The sequence below is a fragment of the Anoplolepis gracilipes genome, chromosome 1 (genome assembly GCF_047496725.1).
Source record: "Anoplolepis gracilipes chromosome 1, ASM4749672v1, whole genome shotgun sequence".
NCBI lineage: Eukaryota > Metazoa > Arthropoda > Insecta > Hymenoptera > Formicidae > Anoplolepis > Anoplolepis gracilipes.
This window is the reverse complement of record NC_132970.1, coordinates 18,617,063-18,643,936: the sequence shown is the minus strand read 5'-3', so window position 1 is coordinate 18,643,936 and position 26,874 is coordinate 18,617,063. Positions and strand designations below refer to the sequence as shown.

Below are 26,874 nucleotides of genomic sequence, written 5' to 3'. Positions count from 1 at the left end.
TGTTATACATATATATATAGACATTTTAACCTTTGTTAGAATATCTTTCTATCAAAAATTTTTGGTGCAATTACAGAGGGAGAGAAAGTTTGAAAGAGATAAAAATATTTTATTAAATATATTAAATATATTAAAAATACACCCGTTTTAAAAAATTTGTTCTAGACATATTGCACTAGAGAATAATTTAGTGACAGAGTTCATGGTACCTTATATTCATAAGAGCAGCACTGGACTGATTTAAAATAAGAAAAGCCATAACACCTTATTTCATTAAGTGTACAAACAACAAAGTAAAGTGTAATCATGTTCCTGAAGACCTTTAGTGTTCGAATTGTTATCGCTTTCTTGTTATTGTTACACTGTTTTAATAAAGACAAGTTGCGTGACCTTTAGTGCAAATATACAATATATCTAGAAATGTTGAAAGATAAAGCAGCAGGAGGCTTTAAATAGTTACATAGAATGTAAATTACTTTTAATGAAATCAATAAAAACAGATACGAAGATTGCAATATAATCTTTTTAATCATATATTAAGGATTGTATTAAAAAATAATATACAATATTCATAGACTACGAAATAAATAAAATGCTTCCAAAATTGAGTTTTTCCTTAAATGTGACAATAAATTCTTCCAAAAGTTAATTATATTTTTTCTATACGCCATATTTTAGTATTGCAGTCCTGTCCAACAGAGATTAATGTTTCTTCATCCAGCCAGACTAAACGTGTTATTTGGCTCTGAGGATGTGCATCTAAAACGAGAATTTTTTGTTTTTATTAATTACACTTCATTTGCAGAAAAAGAAAAATATTTGCTGTATTTGCTTACTTTTGATGATAGTATGTTTTGCAGGATTTGTTACACTCCAGATAATAATAGTTGTATCAAGACTACCACTTGCAACCATGTCATTATTTGGAGACCATGCAACAGAGTTTACTCTTGCATTATGGAAACCCCATTCTCTATTATGTGCCAACTATAAATCAAATAAACATATTTTAAAGACTATATCTTTAATTCATATTTTTATGAAATTGTCATACATATAATATGAACTCTGAATTAGTTATTTATACCACTCACCCTCTGATAATCCAATAAGCATATAACAAATCATTAATAATAATTAATAACAATAATTCGTTAAAAAAAAGCATAAATATAATTACTTTTATATGCATTGCAAATTGAGTTTTATATACAAACATATATATATATATACATATAGCAAATTCTATTAAATATATTTTGAATAAGCTCTATAAACTCAATAATTTGTTAATACTAATTATTCTTTATTTTAGTCATTTAAGATCATGACGTTAGAAATAAAAAATGCGACTTTTTTTGCAGTAAAAAGTTTTAGAGAATTTAATTATTTTCTTATTATTGCTATATTTTGATTGTATATGTAATTAATTTAAAGAATTTTATAAATTATATTCTCCATAAAATGTGTTTTACCTTATATTCTGGTACAGCATATAATATAACTTTTCTGTTTGCATCACAGGCAACTAAATATTTATTATCAGGGCTATATGAAACATCTGTAACCGGACCCAGGTGTTCTAATTCAGTCTTTTGAGTTAGTGTAGTGTCTGAGAATTCATAAATGTAAACCTATATAAAATAAATCATATACATTGATAACAGCATAAATATTAGTTTTTTTTATATTATTCATATACTATATAAATAAAAAAAAACAAACTTTATTGTCAGATGTAGAGCCAACAGCTACATCTCCAGTTTCTTGATTAATTGACACACATGATGGCTCGTAATCAATTGATAAATTTGACAACTTATTACCGTTTTGTGTAACTGCGATCTATAAAGAATGATACCATTATATTTTACATAAACTTTACTTCATATATAAGGTGTCCATAAAGTTAATTTGCATTTTCTTAAATTTATTTATAGCAAGTTTTATAATAAATATCACATTGTATATTTTTACAGCTAGAAACATTAATAAACACTACTCTTTCTCTTTTTAATATTGCTAAACAAATTCGAGAAATCGAAAACCATCTTTATAGACATTCTGTATTTGCCTTACCTGTCGGACTGAGGCCACTATAGCTATATCGTTATATAAATCCAGACCTCGTGGCTGCGAATCCAATTTTACTACAGACGTCTCCGCGTATGCGTTTGTTGCGATATCGATTGACCGTAAAGTATCGTCAATGCCGGCGGTATAAAGTAAATTACCTGCAGCCTTCATTCCGTTAATTTGATTACCATGACCATGTCCTTGTACGCGATCATTCTCTCCCGTTTCTGCATTCCAGTTAGTAATGTAACCGTCGTGAGATCCAGTATAAATCGTACCTCTATCAGGACTTAATGTTAGTACCGTTATCGGTTTGTTATGACCCTGAAAAATATCAGATTGAAAAATAGTATTAAAAAAAACAAATAAATATAAGTTGAGTTGAAATGATAAAAGATATAAAGTAAGTAAAGCAAGAATTACTTTTATTATCCTTATAGGCTTCTGAGGATTGTCGACGTCAAGATAATTGATGAAGCCGCTAAGTGACACGGATAATAAATGCTTTCCTTGCCATAAACAACTTACCTGAAAGCAAATTTACTGTATTACATACTTATCTTTTCCGAGAGGCTATAAATTGATTATATAAGTTACAAACTTGTTGATCATCGACTGTTGTTCCCATATTAAACTCAGTAATTAAAGAACGCGTTTCTACATCCCATAGTTTACAAGTTTTATCTCCAGAGGCAGTTAATAATTGTTTGCTATCAGGTTTCCATGCAACCTGTAATCCAAAAAATAAATATTACTCATTAAATTTTTACAAATTATTATATTAAATTAAATATGAATAATTTGTCATTAAACTTTTTACATTAAACGAGTTTGATAAATATTACGCACCCCATAGACTCCACCTTGGTGCGCAGGAGATCCTACTTCCCCGATAAGATCGGAAGTTGTTCCATTATATATAAATACTTTTCCATCAAATCCACCGGAAGCAAATAGATTTCCGTCAGGTGAATAACGTACAGTTTGGACAAAGCGAGTATGCTCTTGCTTCGTCATCCTAAATAAATGGCATGTAATAAATTAATGTGAAAATGTAGAATCCTTAATAAAATATAAACCTAGTTCATTATACATACTTGAATTTAAATGGAGGTCCTTCGAACACGGCGATAGTATTATCTTCGCTTCCTGTTATTAATCGAAATGGTCTTGCTGGTCTAAAATCGCAAGAGTTGATAGATTTACTTTGACCAGAGATCTCACCCACTGATGTTCCTGTTTCTGCCATAAAGACATGTCCGAATCTAAACATAATTATTGACATGTTAACATTTTCCTACTGATATTTCGTTTATTGTAGTTTATATATTTGGAAACCTTTCTCTTCCTTCTCCAACTACGACCATGCGTTGACTGTCTGGTGACCAAGCAATATCCTTAATGGGCCCGCCAATAGGGTGGAATTCATTTTTTAATATATGCTCCTTGTTAACTGTATCCCAGATTCGTACTTTACCCGATTGATCTGAAAAATATATTACATAGACGTTCAATTTCTACTTTAGTTCTTTGTATATCAAACTTGAAATAAAGAATTGATAGTTCAAAAGAAATATAAAACATCCTATGCTATAAAACTTTTAATAAATAGGTAATTATACATAATTGTAAAAAATTATAAATAATAAATGTTATAGTTATATATTTAATTCTCGGATATTTAATTCTTCTAGCTATTATATTTAATTCTCGGATAATTTAAATTTCTGAATGTACTTGTATAATGTGTCAATATAATATTTAAATATAATTAATAATATACCTCCTGAGGCTATGTAGAAACCACTAGGAGAATATTTGGCAACATTCACAGGGCAAGAATGTTCTGTATAGACATCTGCAATTGCTGGATTCTATAATATATATATTCAGAAAGATATATAAATTAATATATTTTTATCTATATTATTTTGAATAATAAAAAAAATATTTGTTATAATATAAAAACTTACATCAATATTTCTAATGATAACACTATTGCCATTGGTGTATAAAAAGTTTTTTCCTTTGGGATCACCACCTAACACAAGAGGTTGTCCTCTTTGGGTCCTCGGTAATGCAGCAAATATATATTCTGTAATACAAAAAAATGGAAACAATTAGAAAGAGATAAGAAAATAATAAAGATTACAATAGAAAGGTACAATATCTTCAATAACAAAAAAAATATAGTGTATTAAATAAATGAATATACATATATCATAAATAATAAATGAATGAATATCTATAAGAAACAATTGAATATCTATGGTTATTGAATATCTAATATTAAGTTATTTTATTTTTTATTAAATTTTAATGCAATATACAATAATTTATAATGTGTAAAACTTTTATCTTATTTTTTTACTATTTACTTAGATACAATATTTTGGAGGGTTATATGTATAGTACATAATAATAAAAATAATAAAACAAAAAAAAATATTGTCATATAAGCAGAAGAGATCAAATAACATAGAAACAGCACATAATACATCCAGTTGCTGGAACTAAAATACTGTTCCTTGATACATTGGCAAAGATCCAATTTCTAATATTTCAAATTATTTTGAGACTAACAAGCTACAGCATATCCTGCTATAGTTTCTGCTTTAAAAGTAGTATTATTGAAAGGATTATTTTTACATTTTGAATAATATACATTAACTGTATATGTAGTTAATAATAGTTAATAATAGTTTTTTTTCTCTCCTTCTTTCTCTATGTATTAATAAAAATGAAAACTTTTTTAAATATATGCTTATGATTAAATATTTTATGCTTATGATTAAAAATTTTTGTCATTGTAAATATTTATAATAATTATGGACATTTATGATAATTAATGTAAAATAATTTTCCCTTTTTATTTCTTTTGTTTCTCTCATAAGAATTTAATACTAAAAGTAATCAACTATTATCTCGAGGTTGAATATTTGGCACTCATCCGTGTGATTCACGTTTTTACTGATATGGCTATATACATAGTGTCCAAAATATCTTGATACATATTAAAAATCTGATTAGAGAATTGATCTTTTCTTTGATAACTTTTTAATAGCTTGATAAACTTTGATATAACATGTGTAAAATCTTAAATATTTTAAAATAAATTAAAAATCCTTAGAGATTAATTTTATATATTAAATTTATTACTTATATGCATTCTGAAAAATTTTATTTCGCAAAAAAAAAATTTTACGAAAACTTTTGTCTACATTTTTCACTAACAATACGTTTACCTTAAATTTTCTTAAGAGAATCCACAGAGAAGAAATGACCATAATTTTCGAACACCTTTTATATATAGATTGACATCAGCCGCGCGTCCGGCATATCATGTCACGCACGACGATACTTCTATCAATTTCCAAATGAAAAGTAAAAAAAGAAAAAGTACAAAATACGAAGTACTTGTCATTTAAGTCAATATAAATAGTGCGTAAAAAAAATCGTACACATAAAAATCCTTCTTTTCAAGTTCGATACATTATAATGAATTTTATGATCCGAAAACGAGTAAACCGGACAAAAATCTAAAAGAGATATGTACTTTATACAGTTCTGAAATCGTACAGTACGGCAAGCTGGTCCGCAAATGTCTAAAGTGTTTTCACATTGTGACTTACTTGTTTCATACGACATCTTCCCGACACACAATTTTCTCCGCACCCACTGATATTTCACGAAATCTCGAACAGGAAAATCCTGATGCCTACGGGAAGCTGCTACGACAATACGTACTCGCGACAGCACCTCCCACCTACCACACAACACACACTCACGTTTGCATTCACAATACTTGTTCCGCCCTTCGCCTTATTTGGTTGAAACATGAACGATGACGTTACTAGACTAGCCCGAAACGTGCATGTAACAGGTGCGCCTTAAGGTGACGTTTCCATGAGGCAACATATCTGTCATGTCGTATGCTTTTCTCTGCTTTTTAATACTTCATGCATTTAAAATGGAAATATAATTTAAATAGTAATTATATAGGTGATGCATAGCACCAATTTTAAAATAAAACAAGGGAAAAGAATTAAAAAATATAAAGATATAAAGAGAAGATAGAGAGAGATTATAAAATATATTCAATTAGATATAATAAATGTATATATATTCATATATATATATGAATAAATATATATTTTTTATATATGGGTATATTGTATATAAAATAAATATATCTCATATATATATATATATATATATATATATATATATATATATTATATATATTTTTATGTATTCAACAATTTTCGAAAGCATACAAATTGATAAATTAAGATGCATATAAATATATTTAGTAATAATAAAAAATATTCATTATATTATATGTATCATATATTTTAATACAGTATATAAGTTTTTATACAACTTTCAAAGTATAAAAATAATACGAGGTTGCAGTATATAGTGTGCTGCTCTCTAAAGTCATTTTTTGACTTTTAAAATATGATAATATTACTATATTGTACAAAACTTATACATATATACACACAATATTATTATCGTAAGATTAAATTAATATTATTATATTAAATTTTTTAATAAAAATAAATTTATATATATATATATATATATATATATATATATATATATATATATATAATTTTTATATGTTTGTATACATAACGACGTTTATTGCAGACTATATATATGTCTAATAATGGTCTGAATTGATGATAAGATAAAAATGTGACAAAGTTAAGAAAAAATAAATAATATTAGCATTTCATTCATTTGCGAAAAAATAAAAAAATAAAAATTAAGATAACAGATATCTCAACTTTTTGATAAGATAATGACTTAATAAATAATCCATAATGTATATAATAAAAGAGAAGTAATAATTTTATAATAAAATATAAACATGATGTATATATTATTTGTTAACAACAACGAAATTCTGTTAATCTCGAGCAGTTACGAAATAAAGATTTTCAATTATGTATAGGTATATCAAGTTTCGAGTTTCTTATAAAGTAATAGTGCTTCGTATACATATATATATATATATATATATATATATGTATGTTGTATATATATTTGTATACATATATATTAGGCATCAGTTAGTCTTAATTTATCACATTGTCTCTTATATTGTTAAATTTCTTTTCAAATATATATTACATTCTATATTTTATCACACTTTAAGATCTATCTTACATGTACTTAAAATTAATAGCAAATGCGTCAAATATTTACAAATAAGCGTGAAAATGTATAAATTTAATAAACAATTGTAAACGTTACGTAAGTCGTCATGTAGAGTTTTTAAATTGTTATTTGCCAATGCAAAGAATTTGTGTGTCCGTCAGATGATCCGTGAGTATTATAATTATTGTAATGTACAAATTATATGTATGTGTATCTATGGATATTTTCGAAAACAATAGTTCTTAGCAAATATTATTATACATTAAAACGTAAATAGTTCGTAAAATATTCAACGGTGATTAAAATGATAATAACATGTTATTTTTTCAGCGAGGTTCACTGGTTCCCTTTTGCGACGTGATGACGCGTATAAAATACAAATAACATATGATTTAAATTTGTGGAAGTAAAAATATAAGAGAATTTCACTTTAATCGATCGCTATTTCAAAAGTATCGCAAAATAAATTTAAATGATACATATGATTTTTTTATGTTAACAGATGGAACGAAGAGTTTAAGATTTTAAAATTATTCATATACAGTCTAAAGATAATTAATAAAATTTCATCGATGTTTATGTCGCAATATTTTTACATGTGTCATGACAATCACATTGAGTATTAAATAAATAATAAATGAATAAAATTAAATAAGTGGAAACTAAATGATATTTCATGGTCGGCGATTATTCGTGTGTCATCGAGATAAGAATTTAATTACCGACCAATCGTCAAGCCAATTTAGGTTCGCAAACCATGAATTCCTCTTATTTATATAAATCGATACATGTATATATGAACGATTTATATAAATCAACTTTCTCAGACGAAATTTTTGAATCACATTTCCCATTATGTCCTAAATTCCCATTCTACAGTCTAGAGATTCCAAAAAAAAAAAGAGTACAATATTTTGCACTGAACGCAACAACGGTATTAGATAAATTAGAGTGCACGCTGGCAATACATTTGTATAATTATACAGCTGATTATTAAATCGTAATCTAATGCGACGCGATTATGCATCGCTAGATATCTTTAGTTTTCCTCATGTTTTTATCATGTTTTCCATATATTATCGCAGTAAGCACGATCATCTATCACGGCAACATCTCTCCACAAGATCTTAATGGCAATTTATTTCAATAATCTTGCATTTCTTCATAAGGCGATGTAAAGAGACCGCTCCGCGGAAGGTAAATTCTTATCAAGCAGAAAAGACACAAAAGATCTCTCTTCTCTCTCTCTCTTCTCTCTCTCTCCCTCTCCCTCTTTCTTCTTTTCAATAGTAACGCACTCCGCGTTCATTAATCGCACCTCGAAATATCGTTCTTTCGTAGGTCAGCGGATTGCCATGAAGACGCATTGGTTCCGATCGTCGATAGTCCTTGTCGCTTATGAAGGACATTCTCCTTTTGGCCGGTGTCGGCTGGTTCGCGCCTTTCCCGTAGAACTTGCTACCGCTCTTAGCCTCGATCTCTTCTATTGATGGCAAACGGGAATATCTGAGCTCATCGATGTCCTCGTCCCTCGGCAACGGACGTTTCTGATCCTCCGGAACCGGTCGGCCGTCCGGATAGACTCGTATCACCATCGGGCCCGCCAGATACGGGCCATTCGGTTCCGATGGTAGAACGTAATCGCCACTCGCCACTGTCTCCTCCGCGAGGCCGTTCGTCTCGCTACCGCTGCTCGCTGAAATAATCAGAGAGAGAGACAAGCTCTCGTTAACAAACTCACCAGCGTGACCACGAAAACGATGTTGATTTAGTTATCGAGAATTAAGCAACAGGTCATTTGTGTAGACATAACGGATACCAGGATATATGCAATTAGCTACGCGAAATGATATATCGCTAAAATTAACTTGTTAAAGTTATAAAAACACATGCAGAATATACCATGGATTTTTCAATCGCGAAACAATTTTATATTGTGTTAGGCATCAGTTAGTCTTAATTTATCACATTGTCTCTTATATTGTTAATTTCTTTTCAAATATATATTACATACTTTATTTTATCACACTTTAAGATCTGTCTTACATGTACTTAAAATTAATAGCAAATGCGTCAAATATTTACAAAGAAGCGTGAAAATGTTTAATAAATTTAATAAACAATTGTAATCGTTACGTAAGTCGTCATGTAAAGTTTTTAAATTGTTATTTGCCGATGCAAACAATTTATGTGTCCGTCAGATGATCCATGATGAGTATTATAATTATTATACTGTACAAATTATATATGTATGTGTATCTATGGATATTTTCGAAAGCCATAGTTCCTAGCAAATATTATTACACATTAAAACGTAATTTACATTAAACGTAAATAGTTCGTATAATATTGAACGGTGATTAAAATAATAATAAACATGTTATGTTAGAGTGTAGCGTCAATTGTATGAATTCCTCGATAAATTTTTATATGATTATTTTACTATAAAAAACTATAATTTATGTATAATACATATATTCTATAATTTATTATATTATATAGTCTCCCCCTTTTTATTTTACATTTCAAATTCCTGTGTGAAATATCCCTGCTCTTCGAGTCCTAACAAATTTCCTGAAACTTTATTTCCGCTTAGAATTGTACGCTTTCGTGCCATTCGAGATGTTAGACAGGTAATTGACATTTGTTGAAAAAGCGGTACTGGGTTTGAAAAGGGATTGACATCCATAAAAGGAAAGGAACAAGAATAGCGGACTCCCGCTCCCGGACGATCATTCTGGATCAATGGCCGCGTTGTCGTTCCGGGCACGTTTATTCCTAAACATGACCTCCGCATTATGATAATATCCGGCATCCAATATGTGCTCGTCAACCCGTGTTCTTTTCGCTTCCGACAACCGGCCGAATGTCATCGATTTGTAGGATACAAATACAAGGACTCTGTATAAGGTAGACGTGAAGGAATTTGCTTTCGCGAGAACGCGTACATATTTGCACATGTATTTGTATTCTGTCGAGAATGTAAATATCATAAATTTCTCAACAAATGTATGGCATAATAATTATTGACCTTAAAACTAATCATGTAAAACGGAAAGAATATTGCTGTCGTTTTTTTTTTCCCTTCGTCGAAATCGAGAAAAGTATTTCTCTTATACATTCTCTTTTTTTTTCTTCTCTCTCTTAGATTTCTCATATAATGGTTCGGTAATTGATCGGTAAACGCCTGAAATCACCGACACGCAATGCTCGCGGCTTTCATCGCCAATCAATACGTCATTAGCGTATACGCATGTTAAATATGGGCCATAGAGAAAATGTGAAAGCCACTGTAGTACGCCCCCGTAGGGACTTCATCTTCAACTTTGAGAAAAGTGACCTCCTTTCGCGACCTGTCCATTGCCTATCTCTGCCTAGACATCTTATTGTTAGATATAAAGACTAATTGTAAGATTGTTATTATGCTCATTTTGTCAAAAAATAATCGGCTAATCGATCATTTGATTGATTACAAAAAACTATATTCAAATATTCTATATTCGCACAATGTAAATCTATACAAATTTATAAAATATTTAATATTATTACTATTAACAACGTAGTAACCTACAATCAAAGATTTAAATATTTAAAATACATAATTTGTTAAAACATAATAATTAAAAATATCGTTTATTATCTTTAAAATTAGAAAATCACTCTCTTAAAACAATGATTCATTTTTATGTTGGTACAAAATAATCTAATAAATAATAATATTAATTTTAGTTTTTATTAAAGAATTTTATCATTTAACTTTAACAGAGAATTGAAAGAGGAAAGTATCTTGTAATAAAGTTTTGCATCAAGCGACCTTTTGAGTTACCTTCGTTTCTATTTGTTCATGATTCAGCACATTAAACAAGTCTATGGTACAACGAGCAAAATAAAATTCTAATAATGTTACAGGTTCAGAATTCTCAAATCGATTAAATCAATTGAGTTTAACGTATAACACGTATAACACGGTGCTTCTTTTTTTTACAAAAGAATGGAGAAAGCGCACGCGGTTAAAGTATTAAAAGCAATAAACAAGGGTGTAATTTGAGGGAGAAAAAAACTTTCTAAGAGCGGTATCGAAATCGCGACTGAAACTTTCTCGAGGTAGAATGTGATTTCGTTCGCGAAGTTGCGATCGAAGAAAGATTTTCGAATGAGAGAAGCAAATCCATAACATTTTTTTCTTTAGAGTAAACCAGATTACGTTTCATTGTGTGTATTTCTTCCCTATTCAATTTTATAATTCACATTATTATATCTAAATGTTTGAGCTCTTTTCCAACTACTGTTGACAACGAAAGATTCTTAAATAATTTTTTCAATCATTTTTAATACACTTACCTAATAAGTCGGCTCCAGTTGTAAAGTAAGATTCGTCATTTTCGTGGCCGATTCTCGATGTAAATCTATTGTTTCCTACCATGGCACGCCAAACTGTAAACGAGACATTACAAAGTGACTTGAGTACGAGGCCGTATGGAGTGTCAAGGTCAGAATTCGTAGTTTTATATGTATGTCTTGGCCAGAAAAGTAAACGCGAAATTTCTTCCGCGGTACGTTCTTGGCTAAATAGGAACGTTTTCTTACTCATTTCCTGGGCGCCACGTTGATAGGGATCCAGCTGATCAAGAACGTTCTCGTTCATGCTGGCGAGGTTTCTTATGCCAGATACGAGCAGATTCTTATTGCAGTCCGGTCTCGATGAATCGGCGCAGAACTGCGTTACTTGTTTACTGAATAATCCGTACAAATGACTCATCTGAAACGAGAAGGAGAGAAAGATATCTATTTAAAAGCTGCGTATAATAATCATCGATTCCGTACATCTGCAAAATATTAATATATACGATGCGTTAATTCTTATTCGCGAGAGAAAGAGAACGAAACGATAAAATAAAAAATATACAGAATGTCCGGTAATAATCGTTCCACTTCTCTAGGACTGATAGAGCAAGTCAAACTGAATATAAAAGTCCTCTACAATTTTGCGATTTGCGTAATAATTATTAAAATATTAATTAAAAACGCTCAGCGTATGAGCGCGCGTCGTATATAGCACTCAGCGTCGGCTGAGCGTTTTTAATTAATAATTTAATAATTATTGCGCAAATCGCAAAATAATAGAGGACTTTTATGTTCAGTTTGACCTGCTCTATCTGCCCTAAAGAGATGGGACGGTAATTACCGGACATCCTGTATATCTTTGACAATAAATAATTATTTTGGCAATTTTAAAATGACATTTGTCAATGTGCTCTTTTCTGTTTTCAAATCTTTTAAGAAATACAAAGTTGGATTGTGTGCGGAGTCGCAATCGAGCCGCATGCCGACCGCGTCCGGTGAAACTCCGCAATGTATAACACCGGCGATGGACACCGACAGTTGCAAGCGAAGAGATATGTATGCGCAATGCGATGTCCCGTTCATCACGTATTGGGTTGCGTGATACTGTCTTTTCGTCGCCCGCGTGAAACGTGGCAGTCGATCTCGCGCTGACGATGAGAAAATAACGAGAACGATGTCCACACAGGTGGACACCTTTTGCGGCTCGCTGCTTTGATGACGCGTATATCCGATCTTAGAATTTCTAATGATACTTCTGTGACCCGCGGTATCCTCTTTTATCTACTTTTGTTTCTCGTATTTCGACATTCTCTGGCATGTTTGATTTTACAGAATAAACCAATCCATTTTGATATTTTTTGACATATATATATATATATATATATATATATATATATATATATGTATATATTTAAGATTAAATTTAAATAAACTTGAAAAAATTTATAAAGATTTTAAGGAGTTTTTATAAGATAACCCGGAAGACATTTAAAAATCATTTTAATTTCTTGGGCGTGTCTTTCAAACGTTTTTTAAAGTTATTATCGTTAAATGTGTGCTATATTTTCTTCATATAAAAAATTAAATGCAAGTGAATTAAAATTAAAACAAATAATAATAATAATAATAGAGATTGGTTTTTTCTATTTTTATTTCATTCTTTTTCAATACGTTTACTATCATTGATTAATGCGCTTTAAATCAATGATGGATTATTAGTCTGTTTCCGTTGCAATTCCGGAAATTTGGAGAAAGTCGAGATTTTTTTAGCGAGATTCTCGGCAACAAGTGAATTAGCGCGGAAAGACAATGATATGACCACATGTTGTAGTTATGTTAGAGAGATGTACTTTTACATTTCGAAGCGATATTTGTATCCCGCTTTCGTTTAGAAAATATTTCTCGCAATTTATAGAAAAATGCTATGTATTGTAATTAATTTTAAAATTTACTTGTCATTATTTATTATCCATTTGTCTCATAGATAAATGTTACAATTAGACTATTTAAATTTTGAATATATATTTTTTACCAGTATGCACTATTTAAAGTTCGAAAAAAATATCTCAAATTATCTCTAATACAATATCTTTTTACTGGTCTAATTAACCAAATCGATATGTAATTTGATTACACTAATTTGAACTTTATCGAGAAACTAATCTCAGGTGTACGCTGTAATGCTCTTGAACTTCAACTCGACATTTACTCGGCATTTGCTATCACTTTTACTTGCTCTAAGAGTATTACACACATTTAATCCGGTGCATGCAGCCGCGAAATACCGTGTCTACAGCCTTGGCCAAGAGTACGAAGTTCTTTCAATAACTTGCGGTAAGTCAACCTTAAAGTCAGCGTTCACCAATATTCTGCATATAATGCACTCTATTTTTAGATTTAACATGCATTAATTTGCAATAAATATTAAGAAAAAAAAATTGATTTAAAAAAGCTAAATATCCATATATACATATATCTCATTAAATTAATTATTCGTAGTAATTAAATAATTATATGTTTTGTAACATTTATCTATGAGACAAATGAAATTAAGAAATTTTTTTTTTCAGTAATTCTCGAAATTTTATAGGTCATGAATATTGAGGAGACAAATGTTAACTAACTGCCGATACGTGTTAAAAGCAGATTTTACGATCTGTACGTTCGTTGACTTTCGAGAATCCGCGTGATTATCGTGTCATGGCGACAATTAATATTCACCATAATTATCTTCGCGGTAGCTGATCGTTATAATTACGGTAATTTTCAAATTTTTATAATTTTTTATAACTGTATACGCTTCACGGGCATTGAAAATACTTCACGGAAAATGTGAGAGCTTTGAGATAAACGATGAGATGCAAGATGTAAAATGTAAGAATGGTCGTCGTCTGATGATCTATTGATCGATAACATTGAGCAGCTTAAGGTTAATATAAAACTCCTGATTTTTACAACTTTACAATATATCATTTATGCGAGACTTTGCATTATCGGAAAGCTCATTGTATAAGCTACAAACAAATGTTACATTTGAACACAGCCTGCCAGTTATTTGTCAAATACAATTTTAAAGAATATATAATTACGTGGTTTCAAAATAATTTTTGATTAAAATAACTTTGTCACCAAAAACAATTCTTTGAGAAATGAGAAAAATAATCTCAATCACTTCTTTTAAATAATTATCATTATTATTTAAAACAAAACACTTGAAAATTATTTACCATAATTTAATAAAGTAAATATCGTGATTTTTAATTTTGAAGAACATTACGAACATTCTATTTAAAATAAAATATCAGACTTGGATTTGATTTTTGTCATCCTTTTTTTATTTGGAATTTATTTAGAAAATAAAACAATATAGGCAAGAATTATAAATAAGTAATAAATAATAAGTAATAAATAATAAATAATAAATAATAAATAATAAATAATATAGAGAAATAATTTGCAAGAAGTATACTCAGAGAAAGTTAAATCGCTTCTGGTATATCCGATGCTGTGAAATATTATACTAATTACAAGCAGTTATGTATTATTTTAGGAATGTGTTATCAACAATATATGATAATATACATTTATTTTTCACAAATCAAATAATTGAGATAATACATACACATCCTGTCACATTCGCGTTAAGGTGGATTGAGGAAATGACGAGTTAGTGCGAGTTTCGATTAATTTAATTATGAGAGCAAAATTTAAATAAGCGATAAAAGATAATCATTTTTCTATAAATTATGGAAGGAAATGTATATTTAAAATTCGAAAATTTATGCAAAAATTATAAATAAATTTATAAAACTAGATTTTTTCATATGTTTACATATATATTTATATATATATTGTATACATATTTTCAGTTTTTCGTATCTTAGCTCATCAACTCATTTAAATGTGGATATCGTTAAGAGAAATTTGCAATACCAATGAGATCGCGGCGACATCGAATACGCCCGGCACGTGGTTTGGATGCAACGCACTTGATTGTTTGGTGAAAGTCTGTACCGTAGCGCGATAGAGATGCAACATCTCTCTTATCCATAGTTTTATAGACATTAAAAAAAGGGATTTAGCGGTAGTAATGTAGTGGAAGTAAAAATGAAATATATGTAAAGTTACAATGAATAAAAAAAAACACTTGTAAACTTTTTTGAAATAATCTTACACAAAGAAAAAATTTTACTACAAAGTATCTTATTCAACATGTATAAATAAAGATTGTATTATTATTATAAGGAACACTTTGCAATAACATATTTCTTTTTTAAAATTGTTAGAAGATAAGAATACGTGCACATAAACTTTATTCACTCATTAAGTATAAATGTGTCTTATATTCCGCGTTTTTATGTACGTCTTTATTTTTTTATATTGACTTTGTGACTAAGAGAATAACCGATAAATTTAACTTATATCAATCGTCATATTCTCTTGTTTATTACATGCGTTATATTAAAATAATAATGCAAATAATTTATCGTATTTGTCTAAAAAATAAAATTGTAAAATTATAATTTCACAATAAATTTTATCAACTAGAATAGACATTTACTAATACATTTCGATACAACTTTTTTTTTCATTTCAAAAGGAGTTCCTCAAATTTCTTTTAGAAAATTAGCAACATTTTATTTAATAGAAAAACTTAATAATAGAGAGCCGATAAAGCTTTGTAAAATTATAATTTTACAATAAATTTTATCAACTAGAATAGACATTTACTAATACATTTCGATACAACTTTTTCTTTCATTTCAAAAGGAGTCCCTCAAATTTCTTTTAGAAAATTAGCAACATTTTATTTAATAGAGCCGATAAATCTTTCGCATCAAACTATTTAGTGTATTTTGGAATAATCAATGATTTTTCTTGGTACTCACTTTCTCATCTCTCGAGAGAAATTCCCACATCGGTATCGCCGAGCCCGTAACTCGCATCGTCACGCAACAGCCTAGTAGAATGCAAATGGTGACCTTGACGATAAGAGTCCTGCTGGTCATCATCATCATCATCATCATCATCATCGTCGTGCGCGCTTACTTTTCCTCTTCGCGTATTCGCGACACTCGCTTCACGCCGGCAGGTGTGCAAATCACGCGCAATTGCCGCTGTCACGATTGTTGCCAAACAATCAACAAGCTTTCGCACAGATCGTGTAGCGATCGACCGTCTGGTACACACTGAGCTCCGGTCTCGTTTGCCGCTTCGTTTTATGTTGACATGCGCATCTCAGTGGCGACCACGCGCCTTTGGGTGCCCCCACTTTATTCATGTATCCGGATTTCGTGCATACGTCAGTACGAGGAGCAGAGTCCACGGGATCCGGAAAGTATTTACGCGCTCTAGGAAATCACGCTGACGCGACACAGGTATGCAAAAAAGGCATTCCTTAATTTTATTCGGCGCCGTCCCGAAATTCCTGCGCACCATACACGTGCAGAAAGTCGATGAAAACTTATGACAGTTTTCTGCCATAGTATGAAATGAGCTCTATACACATACACGAGACACGTAGAGAAATTAATCAATGCTCTATGAATTATTAAGTGTACTTATTTTCATTACTACAAAAGTACTTTTTTTATAATGTTGAAAGCTCAATAAAATATATAAAAAGTTAGTCTCTAATCTTTTTAGTATATTTTATATTTTATTATATACTATATTTAACGTCTTATCTCGACAGTGTGCAAACTGCAATAAATAATTATGTAATAAAGAAGCGCTTAAGGTATTTGAGAAAGAGATTTCAAATAACATCAAGATAGAAATAATTCTAAAAGTGTTTCTAATAAACAATGAGAATATAAGTATATAATGCAGTACGATTTTACTTTATAAAAGATCAGAGTTGGAAAATTTACTTTGTAAAAGTAATTCGTTACTGTTACCGTTAAGAGTAATGAATCATACAATTTCCGTTACTTTTTTTGTATACAATACAAACTTTACATAAAAATTTTTTTAATACAAGATCAAATTTTTACACTAAACGCTAAAAATTTTTAAACATTATTTTACATTAAAGTAATAACAATGATATAATTTTGATAATACTATTGATATAAAGTGTTTAATAATTTTGATAATAATAAATTATTTGAAATAAGATAAACTTTTGAAAAAAAGTGTAAACCAGCTTTCTTAAATACTTGTAGATTCTGTAAATACAAATAAAATAATTTTCTTATTATTAGTTTACTTTCAATAGATTTGTAATTATGACCAAAATCACTTTCTTCACATTTCTTCAATTTCTTTTTTATTTTAAAATTCTAACACGATACAATAATTTTCATAATATCGAATTCTTGACTAATCATTGAATTATCTGTCTACTTAAATGTTTTTTTTACAAAGTAGAAAGATTCTAGAAAGAGATTCCGGCAGTTTCTATGTGATACTGCATTTCAATACTCTTATATCAATTCTCAAGTTCCATTCACGCATATGCGCGCACATGCATCTATAGTATATGTTACATGTGCTATATAAAATGTGCGCATATGAAAGGAAAAATATCTGTTTCTTTATTTGAAAATTAAATTCGGAAAAAGTATAATATATTGAAGTATATTCAAATATATTCGAAAAAAATCCCAGACAACACAGAAAGACCAAAAGATCATCTTTAATTAGAAATTATATCATCTCAAAGATTTATTTAAAAGACAAAGATGACTTTAAATTGCCTATTAAGCATCTTTTAAAGACATGTGCTGTCTGGAAAGTAACAATAAAAGTAACTATTAATTTCGTTATCGAAAAATGTAACAAAGTTATTTTTTTCGTTACAAACAAAATTTGTAACGTCGTTACCGAAAAAAAGTAACGATAACGACGTTACAAGAAAGTAACGCGTTACTTCCCAACCCTATAGAAGATATACAAAAAACATTAATTTAGAGCTAACTATAAATTATTGTCGAATTTAAATAAATTTTGTCTACAAATTCTTCTTAATCATCACAGAAAAAAATGTATGTTGTTTTACGCTAGTATTTACGTGTTATAGGAAATTCCTAAAGCGACGAAAGACGTAAAAACCGCAAAAATATGCTTCTTAATTTTATTCGGCGTCGCACTGAAATTCCTGTGCGCGATACACAGGCATAGTCAAAGAAAGTTTACGATTCTCCTTTCACACGACATAAAGTGAAATGAATGAGGTAAAATGAGGATTCATTAATGCTGTAAATGTTCTTATTAAATATATTATTTTATATGCTATTTTTATATACCGGCTAATCTTTTACGAAGTCGCCGCCGCGACAGAGGTATGCAGAAAGCGCAAAAAAGCGTTTCTTAATTTTATTCGGCGCCACGTCGACATTCCTGCGCGGGCCATTCCACGCTGAAACGATCACTTTTTGGAGTAGAGAAAAAGAATGACCCCCCTCGAGTCATTTTAATCTCAGCTTGAAATATAACAATACAATTTTTACGAAACCAATTATGCGTAATAGTCAAGTTCAAGAAAAATGAGGAAACTCGCGCACTCCAAATGTTTGTCAAAACGATTCGCGGTTACTAGAAGAAGACTAATGCAACTGATTTTTTGTTCTTTTTTTTTGAAGAGCTGAAGATTTTACTGATAAATCACGTTAAGTAATCTGTTTTGGTTCCAATATAGAAGCGACCGCTTCTAGAAGGATTCCTCTATAAAGGACTCGACCTTGATTATCCGGTTTTTCCTACCTCATCCTTATAGCTTCTGGAATTCATGCGCAACTGGGGGAGCCCTGAAGGTAAATTTTTCTTTTATCTTGTGTTCTTCATCAACATCGCTTTAAAGGTCGATTTTTACGATGATTTCACAATTCGAATGATTTTACGTCATCGCGGGAATTTTCGGTAAACCTAATAAAAAATAAACTCATCTTGCTAACAACTCGCATAGTATGTTACTTCAGAAAGATAAATGATAAAGATTTTATTCTATTTAATATTCGACTTCCACGAATTAATAATAAGCTGAAGGCTGAAACGCATGCGAAAAAAAGAAAATTCCTTGATGACTAGAAAAATTAACATAAATATCAAAATCGACCTTCTAACAGTGAACGGTCTTTTATACATTTTATAAGTTCATAAAATTTGGACGTAAACAAGAAAAATTTACGACAGTAATAAATAAGTAGACTCTGTTCATTTCTTTGACAAGATACAGGGTAAACTACATGTATGAGTTATCCATTCTACCATAAGTTTTTTTGTTTGTTTTTATCGATTTTCCTCTAATAAAATTTATGTGTGTGATATAATACTTCTTGCAAGAGAGAGAAAGAGAGAGAGAGAGAGAGAGAGAGAGAGAGAGAGAGAGAGAGAGAGAGAGATTTTGTTTTCAATAAAGTATTTGAACAATAAAATTTAAAAATCTGTTAACATTTAGTTTAAATTAATTTATGTACAAGATTATATTCCTTCATAAATGATGTTGTTATAATAATTAAGTCTTATTCTGTCATCAAAACAATGACGCTTTAATTGTAACAACAAAATATATTTGGTAAACAGATGATTTTGCTCTAAATTAAATTCATTTTAGCGGCACATAAAAATTCTACGAAGAAATTTATTCAAAAAAACTTTCACATTTTATTAACAAAACAGATTCTTTCTCTCTTTTTTTGTGAGTATTATTGAATAATTATGTTAACTTAGAAATGATTTTTACATTAAATATGCAATAGTAGTGTAGAGGGTTTTACAGCAAAACAGGTTTTTTCTCGATGTATTTTGAATAGCGTGTATAAAAGCAAGCATGCAACGTGTAAGTATACATCGCGGCGATTAATCGCGAACGGGTATCACATCGGGCACGATCAAATGAGCGCGTGAGCGGTGTGCAAATTAAAGAGCGACACCGATTGTGTGTCGCCCGTGTGCGATCTTATCGGCACTGGTTACAGCGGTTTTGTCAGGAAGACTATAAGCAGGTAAAACGTAATTTGTAACAACGACGCGCGGTACACATAACGTCGATTTTGTTATTTATTCACCGTACGCTTAAAGCATACGGATAAAATTTGTACATCATTTCTCAATTTCACTTTCACATTCGTCCCTTCCCGTGCGAATGATCGGCAAACGCGTTAACTTCGTTTTAAATAATTTATACTCGAGAGTGGCTCGAACAATCGATCGATCGATCGTGATAAAAATTGTCAGAATATTCAGTTTTGAGTTTTATTGTTTTGCAAACAATATTATGCATCATATGAGAGAGAGAGAGAGAAGGTATATTTTAATTATTTCTAAAGTTGCAATTTTTCGAGAGATTACATAAGATTTTAGTTTTAGATATTGAGAAAACATTGCGCATATTCTTACATATGTATGTGTGGTCTCTATTTTAATAAATTATTTCAGAAATTCATTTAAAAAAAAAATTTTTTTCCAGCAAGACATTTATTATCATAAAACATTGAAAGATTAAAAATTTCTAATTTTATGAAATAAATTTCTATCAATTCTCTCCCATTTCAAAGAGAATGAATTTTCGAAATTTCTATTATTATTTTGTTACTATTGTTATATGTTTCTCTTATCTCGCTGCAAGGATTATATATTTTAATAACGATAGAATATTTTTATCGTTTTACGCAACGTGGTTTCATGCCGGCGCGAACATTTGCGGAATGTGTGAACAACTTAGAAAAATTCACGCGTAACAAATCGAACAATGGCACTACGAGGCTTTTCCGTGGCGATGACCAACGTGAGAACGCAAACGTATCACATTCAAGCGATGTTCTGCGTAACAGCTTCGCGTATATATCGAGATAACACACCTCTTGTTATACGTGCAGTTATGCGGTGCAAACATGCATCTGCTTTTACTATAACGTGTGTCGTTCATGGTAATCTTTTAGATTAATAATTTAACACATTTTACATAGCATTCAGAGTTACAAAATAAAATTTGAATTTTTCAAATATTGATATTTTTTGTTAGAAAAATGGTATATATTTAATAATGGCTTAATTGTGTCAATCGATTTTTACTTAGAGAGAGTAATCGGTCCTTATTAAAAGATAAATAAAAAATATATTTAGAATCCTCTTTTTACGTTTTACAAATGATGAGAAATGAATAAATAGTATTTAAAATATTAATTTATTTTAATATAATCTTTATCCTATGTAGAAGAATATTGGTCACTAACATTTATGAAAAGATAAAAAAGAAATAATTGTATGATTTCATTAAAAAAATAATTTTTATTTCAAAATAAAATGTTTTATATTATTATAATCATGGTTTCTTAATTTTTAATGAGCAAAAAAACAGATTTCATAAATGCAAAGTACTTTTTTCGTTAGAAATTATCCTAATTATTACTTTTCCATCTGTTTATAATGTTGTTTATTAATTATTTTTTATGAAAGATCTTCTATCTCTATTGAAAGATAAACAAGATAGAGTTATATAACGCTATATGATATCATTTAGATAAAAATTATTAATAGCTTATAAAAAAGTACTATACGTAGAATATAGGTCCATTCTGTAATCAAAATAAGATGATAGAAATATCTATCTCAGTCTATTAATAACAGGAATATTGAAAATGGTCGTTCTGTAGAAAGAATAATAGACTATGCTGATCTTACAACTTGTACTTTATATATTCTGTGTTTTATGTACGGACGACTAATAAATTTATTGCGCAACCAGATGTGAAATTAATTTGCTTCGGTACGTAACACGTTACTATTTAATTGATAATGAGATTATTTTCGCGATGTGATCATCGTGAGATTTAAATTCTCAAAGAAACTGATGATGATATACTGTTACCACCGCACCGCATTATGAAATTTGAATTGAATTGAATTGGCAGTAAGTAATTACACTCTAGAATAAATCTTTCCTGAACAATTAAATGTACGCGCCAAGTATATACTATATGCATGCATAACACGTCGGGGAGCTTGAAAAGAAAGTGTTGAAACGTATAAAAAACTTATAAAAGAGATTAAAAATAAATCGTTAATCAAATAGAATAATGCGGAGAATGTTGTCATCGCTTCGGCGTGTAACTTGATTAAATGGGAATCGCCCAATTAACACGTACCGTTACCGGTGTCCCTTGACCTCCTACGCATAAAAAATCGAGGCGTTCTTCGATCACCACGACGGATATCCTTCCATGCCTATGATGTTGGACAACTCAAAGGACGCTCATATACGTAGCGAGATCGAGGTCGGTTCGCGCACGGCTAATTGAATTGGAAAACAGAATGACACAATCTAAACGCACGGCTCGGTGCGAAACGCAGTCCCCATCCATATTTGTCGCAGACAAATAATTTGCGATTAGAAATTATTTTTTTTTTTTGTTACACGAAGTTCATCAATACGGTCTTCGCAGCAAAAATGTGTCAAAGCATTAATATTATTTAAAAAATTAATGATCTAAAATAACGAGTTTTTTTAGTAAATGAAATTTTAATCACGAAAATATAGATGATGAAAAACTACATTCTTTTAATTCCAAACAAATTCCAAGCTTCTATAAAATCCTATAGATATTTTCTTGCATTGCTAATATTATAGTCCGTGACAAGAAAAAATGTAAAATGTAAATTTCTTAACAAAATTAATTTAAGATTGAAAAAACATGAAATAATTTTTCAAAATTTAAAAAAATTTTTTCCATAAAACCTTTTCGTACAAAAATTTAATAATTTGATTTTTTTAGGCTACGTATTATAGAGATTTTGAAATTTTTGATTAGAACTTACAGATTATTAAACTGAACATTTACCATACTGATATTTACAGAAAATTAAAGATCAATATCACATCATTTTGATACAGAATTCTGTCGAAATCGTTTGTATTTCAAACGTAAAAACTATTCGTTTGCAAAAAATTGCGTATCAGAGACAAACGCATCTTTGACGCACATAGATTCTTTAATTTCACGCAAAACTGCAAAAACTTTTGGCAATTTATATTATGTTAATTTTCGTTGTTGGGGAATACCATCTCATTGAAATTTGATCGAGATAAATTAATCTTGTCACAACGTAATATATTTGTCGAGACACTTGTCTCTTTTTCATCTGTCAGAATTCTTCATGATTTTATTTGATTACATCTCTAGAGGCTGTCGCTAAGAGATTAAGTGATAAATATTGCAGATACAATAGATTCCGCATGCATTAAATATCACCAGTTTTATAATAACATTTTTATGCACAAGACTGATAAAAAATTTTACGATGATAATTACAACGCAAATGATTCTAGCTACTTGAAAGATTTAATGATTTATCAGATCAGGGGATTTCTAAATCAATTGCACGCGTCAAAAATGAATTTCATACAGATTCATTTCGCATCTTTCTAATCCTCCGATTTGTACTCTCCTATATATGTAAGGTGAAAGCATATTTCCGACAGGTTAATGATATTAATTATATAATGGTAGGATCGATAGAAAGATTCCATGGAGATTCTTACGTAAAAATGTTTCACACGTAGTTATGATAATGCAGAGCAAGATTCTGCTTCTGTAACGCGCATAAAGCGGACGCAACTTGTGGTAACCGGAAATTATACGATCCTGTACCAATAAATCTGCGTTTCTCATCATTGCGAGCGCGTAATACACCGACATACGTATCCATGTGTATTTGTTTGCGATATGCATCGCGGAAGAATGGCAATCTTAAAGAATAGCAAGAAATATATAAAAATTACATAAAGAGAAAAAAAGAGAAATAATAGATTACAGAAGAATAAAATAGATTGAAATTTATATTTTAATATGTCACCTCGTTCTTTGTGATTTATCTCATTTTTCAGAATATAAAACGTTCATTTATGTTATTATTAATATTAATTATATTATTATTATAAATTTTCATTAACTCAAAAAGATTTAATAAAGTAATGAAGACAAACGTGCATTTATTATAAATTATTAATTATGTACAATTTAATAATTACTCTATTACAAATGCAGAGTCAGAATTTATTGTAATTTTGTGTACATTCTACACCGTTAAAATCTAAATTAATGTCAATTTATGCGTGAACTAAGACCTTTTTCGTCTTCAAAAATGAATCAAAACGAATTGCCTAATCATCGTTTTTCTCAGCAAAGAAATTCCATAGTCACGAGATCAATTCGTAAGTTATTACCTTAAACCTGCTTTTAAAGTAGACATTATATAAAGTATCGATATTATACTTACTTCCTAGTATCTAGGAATTGAAACGATAACGAATTTAAATTTTGACATGTTACAAATTATTAATGTATTTAAAAAACTCTGTCTTATAATAACATTCGCGTTTTCGCAGATAAATGCAGAATATAATACACAGAAATCTTTCAAAAAATTTTAATTTATCGAAAAGCTCGTATAATGAGATTTTATTTTCTACTTTTTCAATTGATTTTTTTCTCGCTTAAAATTTCTCTTCCCGGTTGAGTAGCATCAAGAACACTCGGCACGATCGTGCTTATAGTTTCAACGTCTGACTCAAACTTATTGTACCATCACTCAGCAGTTACATCATTCAAATTTAACCGCAATAACTCAATGTCCGAGTTGAACGCATCTCAAATAATATCATGCGATACGCAACATTGATAGTTTCGCGCAACGATGGATCTGGTATCCATCGATCGCAACGGAATGCAGAAGGACGAGAAAGTGGAAGCGAATCGAAAAGGGAAGTGAAAATCGCTTCCTGTTTTTCATTGCGACGTATATTATAAAATCTAGGAGAACAGAAATAATTTATCCAATTAAATAAAATACAAGAAAATATATATTATACATAATTTATTATATTTATATTATTTAATTTATATTATTTGTAATTTATATTGTTTATATTATTACATCTAATTTTATACTTTAATTATTACATACAGGGTGTCCGGTAATTGGGGAAAAACCTGTCAATAGCAGATTCTTGAGATCATTTGAAGTCGATTTTTCTTCAACAAAAATATCGAGAGACGTTATCATCTTTGCAAGTTTCCAATTTTTATCATTATACATATATCTCTGTAATTGAGCCTTAAATTAAAATTCTATTACAGTACAAACTCTATGTGAAATTAACTGAAGAATGTAGATTTGGTAATTTTTTTAACTTTGAAAAGTTTAATTTGCGAAAACCACCTTTTTTTCAATCGCTTATAACTCGGAAATTATTGATGCCTCGACATTTTCGCTGAGGAAAAATCGTCTCCAAATGATCTCAAAAATCTGCCATTAGCAGGTTTTTCATCAATTATCGAACATTCTGTATATATTCTCCTTATATTTTAGAAATACATAAAATAATCAGGCAATTTGAAATTAATTTATTTACTTAAATAAACACTGTCTTTTAATTTTAGTTGAAACAATTTAAATAAAATAGGATTTTAAAATTGAAGAAAAATGCAGAATATTTCTATACAGATGTAGGAGAATGTTTTGTCCTTCTAGATCGAATAATTTCAACATTGTGCGTTGGCGATACACAGGCAACACGTGCAGAGAACTGCGTTCCGGTCGACGTAATCGTTACCGGATACGCAGGGGCTTCTCTCACACCATCGATCGACTCTGGTCAAAACATTTGGCACCGAACGAAATCGCCGCGTAGACGTAAATCGTAAATAAGAAAAAAAGTCAAAGATAAAATTCTAGTTTGGACGATCATGGTTTCTCACTTCGTCGGAATGCGGGTTTCGATCAGACATTCGCGTAATTCTCTAGGTCGTCGTACCATAACGACGATGGCGATGATGATGACGATGACGATCGAAATGGACCTATCTACGTCCGTTTTGCGAATTACGTTATGATTTTGCGAAAATTATCGGATCTTACTGGTTGATTTTCAACGAAAAAGAAAACGCATATATAATATTAAAAAAATAAAAATAAAAAAAACGCACACCTACGAGCTACGAGTTCTGGATAGTCAGCGGTCAGTGATTATGATTTGCAGATGTTAAATAATACACGAGGACACTCTCTAAAATTACGGTTGTGATTTTACGAGGCGGTCACGGAGGCATCATCGTCATCGTCGTCATCGTCGTTGTTGTTGTGTAGGAATGCAGAATCCGACGACGAGAACAATGTTACGACTGATTAATGGCTGGCAGAACGTGATAGGGAATCCCGCGAGATGGGTACGTCGAAATGGAAAGATAATTTATTGAGAGGAGGCAAGAACTCCTATAGAATAGCGAGACTAATATGAAGTAAGAATTCGCGCATCCCGTCGCGAACGCATTTATTTTATTC

At 30.0% G+C, this 26,874-nt stretch overlaps 2 protein-coding genes across 2 annotated transcripts; both read right to left on the bottom strand.

Moving 5' to 3' along the window:
• Positions 1-88: 88 nt before the first annotated feature.
• Flr (actin-interacting protein 1 flr) lies at positions 89-5,877 on the bottom strand. Its single transcript, XM_072891665.1, has 13 exons — positions 5,709-5,877; positions 4,050-4,171; positions 3,860-3,950; positions 3,415-3,562; positions 3,174-3,341; positions 2,926-3,094; positions 2,678-2,806; positions 2,500-2,604; positions 2,080-2,400; positions 1,726-1,845; positions 1,476-1,634; positions 837-987; positions 89-759 (listed from the first exon to the last, which is right to left on the bottom strand). Exons 1-13 carry the CDS (start codon positions 5,722-5,724, stop codon positions 650-652), a joined length of 1,809 nt encoding a protein of 602 aa, XP_072747766.1. The 5' UTR covers positions 5,725-5,877; the 3' UTR covers positions 89-649.
• A 1,177-nt stretch (positions 5,878-7,054) lies between these two features.
• Positions 7,055-16,790, bottom strand: Reg-5 (Rhythmically expressed gene 5). Its single transcript, XM_072894348.1, has 4 exons — positions 16,479-16,790; positions 11,833-12,004; positions 11,587-11,679; positions 7,055-8,941 (listed from the first exon to the last, which is right to left on the bottom strand). Exons 1-4 carry the CDS (start codon positions 16,620-16,622, stop codon positions 8,529-8,531), a joined length of 822 nt encoding a protein of 273 aa, XP_072750449.1. The 5' UTR covers positions 16,623-16,790; the 3' UTR covers positions 7,055-8,528.
• Between the last annotated feature and the right edge of the window lie 10,084 nt (positions 16,791-26,874).

What these genes read in the sequence shown, in the direction of transcription:
- Reg-5 (XM_072894348.1), bottom strand. Translation starts at nt 16,622, where the DNA reads ATGATGATGATGATGATGATGATGATGACCAGCAGGACTCTTATCGTC. An exon ending in ACGTGGCGCCCAGGAAATGA is followed by an intron (nt 11,680 to 11,832) that starts GTAAGAAAACGT and finishes TCTCGTTTACAG; the next exon opens with TTTGGCGTGCCATGGTAGGA. An exon ending in AACTGGAGCCGACTTATTAG is followed by an intron (nt 8,942 to 11,586) that starts GTAAGTGTATTA and finishes TGATTATTTCAG; the next exon opens with CGAGCAGCGGTAGCGAGACG.
- Flr (XM_072891665.1), bottom strand. An exon ending in GGACCTCCATTTAAATTCAA is followed by an intron (nt 3,095 to 3,173) that starts GTATGTATAATG and finishes CCATTTATTTAG; the next exon opens with GATGACGAAGCAAGAGCATA. An exon ending in ACCAAGGTGGAGTCTATGGG is followed by an intron (nt 2,807 to 2,925) that starts GTGCGTAATATT and finishes TTTGGATTACAG; the next exon opens with GTTGCATGGAAACCTGATAG.